The sequence below is a fragment of the Panicum virgatum genome, chromosome 5N (genome assembly GCF_016808335.1).
Source record: "Panicum virgatum strain AP13 chromosome 5N, P.virgatum_v5, whole genome shotgun sequence".
Lineage (NCBI taxonomy): Eukaryota > Viridiplantae > Streptophyta > Magnoliopsida > Poales > Poaceae > Panicum > Panicum virgatum.
The window spans coordinates 6,941,344-6,948,268 of NC_053149.1; the positions used below are offsets into that span (position 1 = coordinate 6,941,344).

The following is a 6,925-nucleotide window of genomic DNA, read 5'->3' on the forward strand; positions in this document are numbered from 1 at the left end:
CATTTCTATTCTCTGCTGCATAAGGACCTACTGCTGCAACTAGCTACTGCGGGAGTGTCTTTTGCTGTCTAGAGGTCAGTCATGCAAAATCACATACACGTACACGTACGAGTTTTTTTTTAAAAAATCACATACGCGTACAAAGACTAAGGAGAGCCACGGAAAAATGGGGCACACAGAGGAAAAAAGGAATCTATATTTACATCGAGCACTGTAGCACGTATGGAGCACACAGAGTAAAAAAGGAATCTATATTTACATCGAGCACTGTAGCACGTAATTTGTAAACTAGCTTTGCGATTTATTTTTTAGGGAACGCTTTACATTCTTTTTTATTATTATTAAACTTCCTATTTTTTTCATTAAACTTCCCAATTCTTTTTGTTGAGAGGCTATGCTGCAGGACCAACAACAACAGCAACAAGGTGATGTATTACAGCTTGTATACTGGTGTGATGCCCAGCAGGTTGAAACACTGCCGCATGACGACGGCCGTCGCGTGGCAAAGCAACAGACGGCTCGCTTCTTCAGGTGACCCAACCACCTGCCGGAATCAGCACAAGGGGGGAACAGACAGTTGTATCAACATCTGGTGCAGGACTGAAAGTCCATACAAGCGAGGAGATCTGAAGAGAAGCGATGTCAAGTAAAATGTTACCTGGCAGCTGGCGTAGAACTTTGAGAATGCTTCAGATAAGCTGTACAGGTAGTCGCACAAATAATGTGGAAGCAGATCAGCGCAGGCCTGCTCGACAACCTAAACACCAAAAGATGTCACGTTTATAGTTTGTACTTCCTGGAACTACCTCAGATGTAAGGTGTCTTACTCTTCTGCTCCCGGAAATTCCAAGCTACAGCTCATACGGGTTCAAGAGCTAATGCAACAAACTTGGAATAATAACCTCCCAACACGTACCTCTTGGAACCGTATTACATGTAATCCTAAGGCACGCTCATCAGCGTGGACAAAGGTAATGGACGCCTTCTGAAACCGACAACAAAGAGAGCAACAGCTATCAGTAATGGCTTGATGTTCTGCTTCAAGGACAGGTCGTTGTTGGTTCGAAGTAGAAGGAAATTAAAGGCTCACCGTTTTCAACTCTTCAATATCCTTGTTGGCTTTCCGGATAATGGAACAGATACGAGCATGCGCATACTGAAGGTAGACAGCTGTATTTCCCTGCTTATCGAATCATGTGGTGTGATCATCATCCAAATTGATAGGTAGTGGTTTTTTATGAGGTCAAAAGATATCAAAGTGCATGAAGGTACCTTGTCACTTAACATCTTATCGAAACTAAATGTGTAGTCCGTTAACCGGTTGTTTTTAAGATCTGCATACCTGAATTTCAAGAGATTAGAGGGGAAAAGAAGCATAATCAGAACAATGTAGTCAATTCAGGGGATAACTACAAGCAATCAAATATTATGAACATTAAAAAATCGGATATGAATAACTGATAAGTAACATGCCAAAAGATAGATTACAATTTTAGAAAAATTTTAATACCTATTTCGTATTTTTTATTTAAATTGAATTACTTATAAAATTTTTATTTTAAATTTTAATATTTTTAATCCTCACAAAATGGAAAACCACCTAAAGGGTTAAATTTGTCGGTTTTCAACAATAGATGGCCTTTATTATACGGTTTTGTAGTTGAAAATCGAAAATCACTTTTTTTATAGTTCGAGAATGTAAACCGGATTTTTCAAAAAAAAAGAGTCATGAGCAATAAAACACCCTCCAGAAGAATTCAAAGGAGATTCGTAGTTTTAAAATCCACGTATACACTTTTATTATTCCTCAGGTCTTGATACAAGCTGTACCATCTGAATGTTTGTCCAAACACACGCTAACCACACCTACACATACGAACACACCTCTAGAGCGCATGCTAGACTACTTAGAACCTATATCGGCACAGCCTACAAGAAGTTCATGAAGACTCGGCTCTGCTAGCGACGGGCACGAGATTTTTTAACGCTTTCTTATTCATCTTCTAAAGGGTTCGAAATAAGGACATCGATCAAAAGATACATTGCCCTGTAGTTCAAGCTTAATATGGGTGAGAGAGAGAATTCAGACTTACTTAACAGCGCCCAGTCCTATAGCCTCCGAAGTTGTGTCCAGCTCATCAACTGTCCAGTCAGCAATTTTACCTGAGCAAAATCATCATCGTGTTATGTACAGCCATAGGAAGAGAAATTTCAAAAAAAAAAAAAAAATCAAGACGGGTCAGAATCCAGTACCATTTTCAGTAAGGCGTCCAATAAGTTCTTCTTTGCACCGAGATTTAGCTTCGTCAAGTAGATCTACCAGTCGAACTACTTCAGAGCAGCGAGTTCGGAAACGCTTGCCATCTAACCCAAGAACAAGGCCAAAGCCAACGTGGGTCGTTTTGGGGTACTCCTTTTCGTTTTGATCTGGGAGCCAGCCAGCCATGCTAGCAGCCTACAATAAGTTTCAACAAAAGTGCCGTCAGATTGAAATCCTTCAAATGGTCTTCTTCGTTAAACAACAATGCAAGACCTGATAATTGTACAAAGCTAGTGGGACTTGGTAGTTGGTACTCACACTGAAAAACTTATGGAAGTGTTGCTTCTGACCTACGTCTGTTACATATACTATCCATTCTGCCCTCTCCACATTAAGCCGATACCTTCATGAGTGGAAGGAAAAACAGAGCTGAGTTCACAAAATCTAAGGCAATACTATTGCCATAGCAAGAGCTATTAAATTTTGTTGGCAGCTCACTAAACATGTAACAAGAATTTGTGCCCTCTGGTTCTAGAAGAGGAGACGGGAAAAGGAGAGAAATTTGCAAATTTCTATTTTTCACAACTGACCAAAGAGCAGCCAAGTCTGTGGAGGCATAGTTGAAGCCACCATCACGTTTGACCACAATCAATGGGGATTTTTGGCCTGCAATGGATATTACTTGAGCACCTTCACTTTTCGTAATCAAGCCTTTATTTGTTAATTCCTCCAAAACTGGCGGGATGTAAGGATTGTAAAAGCTCTCTCCCTGAGAAGATTTACAGTTTAGTTAAGGCCTAATTAAGAACTTTCGAAAAAAAAGTGAGCATGATGTTCGTTATTGATTAAGTTTGGGAACTTTCGAACAAAAGTGAGCATGAAGGTGGATACTATTGAGAACTCTTGGAACTCACATATCCAAAGTCCAAACGGTTAATTAGTAAACTAGGATTCAGTTAAATAAAATTCAGGTTAATTCTTCAGAGTTAGACACTTCGTAGACAGAACATCTTAGTATTCCTTGAACAAAAAGATCAACAGGAAGTGTGTATGAAACTAATTGCATTTTACTACAGATCAAGAATCTGAAGTTAGGGAATGATTCTCTCAAATAAGCATAAGTTAGATGTTCCTAGAAATGATTGCATTACTACATCACAACTTCAATTCATAAAGTTTCTTTCCAACTATAGGTCTCATAAGTGACAATATTCGGGATATTTTCCTCAGTAATTATTGGTATACCGTAGAAAGAAACAGTACCTTTTCTTCAAGCTCCACACCGAGGCGTTTGTACACCGAGTCAAATTCATTGTGACTGATTTGACATATTTTTTCCCATGCAGCTCGATATCTGTCTTCCCCTTGCTGCAGTTCAAGTATTGCTTGTATATGAAAATAGATCAAATGTCATACAGTACATTCTGAAGGCTGATGACTAAAAACAGCACTCACCTGCAGCCGAACTACTGCTTGCTTAGCTTTAGCCTTAAAACCACTGCTCTCATCATCAAACTTTATCTTAGATGCTTTGTAGAAGCTCTGCAGCAGAGGGACAATACCAACTTCTTGCTGAATCATGCAAATTACTAGGAAGATATTTGAAGAAAGGAGATTTCGTACAATTTTACAAAATTCATATATTTAGAAAGAATGGGAAATTTGTTGAAAGAAATAGGTATAATTACAGTGATAGTTATCTCAGTAGCATGCACTTCAACTGTGTCTAGACTATAACATATTCATGATTCCATATTACTCTGACAGACTTTGTTTGCCTCCACTAGTTTCATATTTTGATTACAGAAATTGGTATACAGAAGCTATCTATACCCATTAATATTTTTTGAATGGAATATCTGTACTCATCAATTAATAGTTGAATTGCGTCATTCTGAGAAAAGAAACAAGTAAGCCACTCAAAATTTGGGTGAGGTGTTGTAAGAAAATACCAGTTATGTGTACAGAAATAATGATGCACAAAAGATGCATATTTTGATTAAACATGTCAATTAAGAAACCAGACTTTTCCCTTAGATATAACTTACTAAACTATTGGCATATGTTAACACTTACCTGAAGATCTTCAATTGCCTGATTGCCAACTTCCTTCCAATTTGGGAATTGCTCAAACAAAAATTCTATCAGCATGCCGAACTGGAGAGATGAATTATCGATAGTTTAGCAAAGAGTTAGAATCTGTCTTTACGTTATTACCTCAATATATTCAAACTCAATACGACAATACCTGTGTGCCCCAGTCTCCCACATGGTTGCGTCGAAGAACTTCAACATTTGCAAATTCCAACATGCGTGCTAGTGCATCTCCAATTATGGTTGATCTTATATGCCCAACGTGCATCTCCTTTGCGATGTTAGGGGATGAAAAGTCAACGATTACCCTATTAACTGGCATGGTTGGCGCCCATGTTTTGATGCCATAGATAAGCATGTCTTGTATCATCTGCAGTCACAAGGCTTGTATTTAGCATGGAGGAATTATGTCACCAGGGCATTAGTAGAGGTTAAGGATCGAACATCTAAATTGTACCTTTGCAATCCAATCACTGGATATGACTATGTTAACATATCCGGGGCCAGCAACGGAGGTGGACTCAACAATGTCCGAAGAAGGCAGATTATTCAAAATTGTCTGGAATATTTTAACAGTTCACAAGTTTGGGGGAGAACAAACGAGGCAACTACATAATTTGAAAATACAGGTCAAGACAGTTCTAAACCTGTCCAATTGATCTGGGATTTTGGAAGTTTGTACCCGTTCCTCGTAAACTTGAAAATAAACTCAATGCATTGTTACTGCACATGCCTCATATTAGTCCATAGACTAAAACTCAAGCCAGCAAGCGGATCATTGATTAATGTAAACCACATGTGACAAATTCATACCACTGATAATCACCAAACCCTGGTTTAGATACCTCAAGCATTGGCTCCACATCCAGGCCAGGTACAGTTACAGAAAGAGATGATGCAACTAATCTGCAGAGTTTTCGCTTGACGCTCTCCAGTCCATGCTCAGCCTAGCAAAGGGTAAAGAAGACATTTCAGCCACCCAGAAGTTGTATATAGAAAGTAAGTACTACAGCATCCAAACACATCTAATCCAGCAAACAAACATCAAGGCGCAACCAAAAGATGCTCGATCAACGTATACTTATGTCACATATAATTTTTACTTTTTCTAAAAAAGAAATGAAAGGTTCACATACACATAGCAGCACGTTTGCAGCTGACGGCAACTAAAACATGCTTGACTAGAAGAAGGTTATTCAAAAAATCAAAGCCCTGTTTGGTTTGTGCTGTTCTAGAGCGTGCTAGTGAATAGTGACATTTTGACCGCTAATTACGGTGTCAAACAAAACCAACTTCAGAACCCTCGCGCTAGTGACCCTGAAGAATCTAATGAGGCCTTTGACCAAGCGATTAGAGGTGGTTACTGTAGCATCACTGTAGTAAATTATCGATTAATTACCGTCATTAGATTCGTCGCGAAAAGTTACACCGTCATTAGATTCGTCGCGAAAAGTTACACCCATCTCTGAAATTTTTTTGCAAATAGATTTTATTTAATACACCATGCCTGTAAGATTCTTTTGTAGAATGGGATAGAACGGGGAAACAAGCCTTGCAAATTAATAAACGGACCACACCCCCAAACACGGCACGAAACAAAGCGCACGGGAATTTGCAGCACTTACAGCTGCGGATTCGTGATGCTGCGTTTCGGAATCTGAAGCAGAAGAAGTGGATGCTCCCTCGTCATCCATGATCGGAGCTACCTACAGAATCCTCCTGCCCGATCACATCCAGAACACAAATACACAATAATAAAATAACTAACTAAATAAATGAAATCCACTACTCAGGGTGCGGACTGAAATGGAAAATAAACCGCATCCGCACCTCGATCAGCCACGAAATCTTTGAACTGGGATCAACCGGCCGATCGCGCTCTCTGCAGAAGAAGAGAAACAACCAAATCGAACTACAGGTGGGAGGGAAAAAACGATTAGTAGGGTACACATCCACGACGGCAGCAAACAGAACTAGAACAGGGGAGGAGGGATGGGGTTGAACTCGGAGAAACATTACCGAACAGGGGGAAGGAGAATTCGATCCGATGCGGGATGCAACTCGCCACCTCCGCAGCCGCTCGCCCACTCTGGATGTACAACGAGACGGAAGGAAGGTGCCTAGGAGCAGGTGGGGGTTTTGCCGTCTTCGTGTTGGTGCATTTGAGGAGTCAACTGTGAACTGTCCATGAGAGCAGCTCGGATGGTCCGATGGTATACGTGGAAGGGGAGGAAGATGTTCTTTCCTTCGTCCGTTCCAGCATCGACGGCCAGCAGACCCCAGATTGGGGAGACTTGGAATCCAAGTCACTTGGCTGACTTGACCGCCAAGCCAAGTAAGAGCACATGTACAGTCAGACAGTAAAAAGGCTTTCATGATGCTCAACTATTTTAAGACGTCCTATTTTTGCAAATAAAAAAGCTAGCTTGCAATTGTCAAATTTTTGGACACATGATACACGTTGGTCGTTCGTAGGAGGGTTTGATTTTTAATTTCAGACACATGATTCGGAACTGCTTCTTATTTTGGAGTATGGGAACGGTCAAAAGATGCTTCTAGGACCTTTTCAAA

The 6,925-nt window shown here is 40.1% G+C and overlaps 1 protein-coding gene across 3 annotated transcripts; it reads right to left on the minus strand.

Moving 5' to 3' along the window:
- Positions 1-167: 167 nt before the first annotated feature.
- LOC120672939 (arginine--tRNA ligase, cytoplasmic-like) lies at positions 168-6,563 on the minus strand. 3 transcript variants are annotated; one of them, XM_039953570.1, is made up of 19 exons: positions 6,374-6,563; positions 6,185-6,266; positions 5,980-6,060; positions 5,168-5,301; positions 5,002-5,077; positions 4,812-4,913; positions 4,509-4,724; positions 4,337-4,417; positions 3,716-3,802; positions 3,524-3,628; positions 2,851-3,029; positions 2,579-2,663; positions 2,254-2,455; positions 2,094-2,163; positions 1,273-1,342; positions 1,091-1,180; positions 917-985; positions 659-757; positions 168-544 (listed from the first exon to the last, which is right to left on the minus strand). In XM_039953570.1, the coding sequence occupies exons 3-19, from the start codon at positions 6,046-6,048 to the stop codon at positions 434-436; spliced, it is 1,845 nt and encodes a 614-aa protein (XP_039809504.1). In that variant the 5' UTR covers positions 6,049-6,060; positions 6,185-6,266; positions 6,374-6,563; the 3' UTR covers positions 168-433. The 3 variants fall into 3 exon arrangements, with proteins under 3 accessions (XP_039809504.1, XP_039809503.1, XP_039809505.1); XM_039953569.1 differs by having other exon boundaries at positions 5,980-6,073; XM_039953571.1 differs by lacking the exons at positions 2,579-2,663; positions 2,851-3,029 and having other exon boundaries at positions 5,980-6,073.
- Positions 6,564-6,925: the final 362 nt, after the last annotated feature.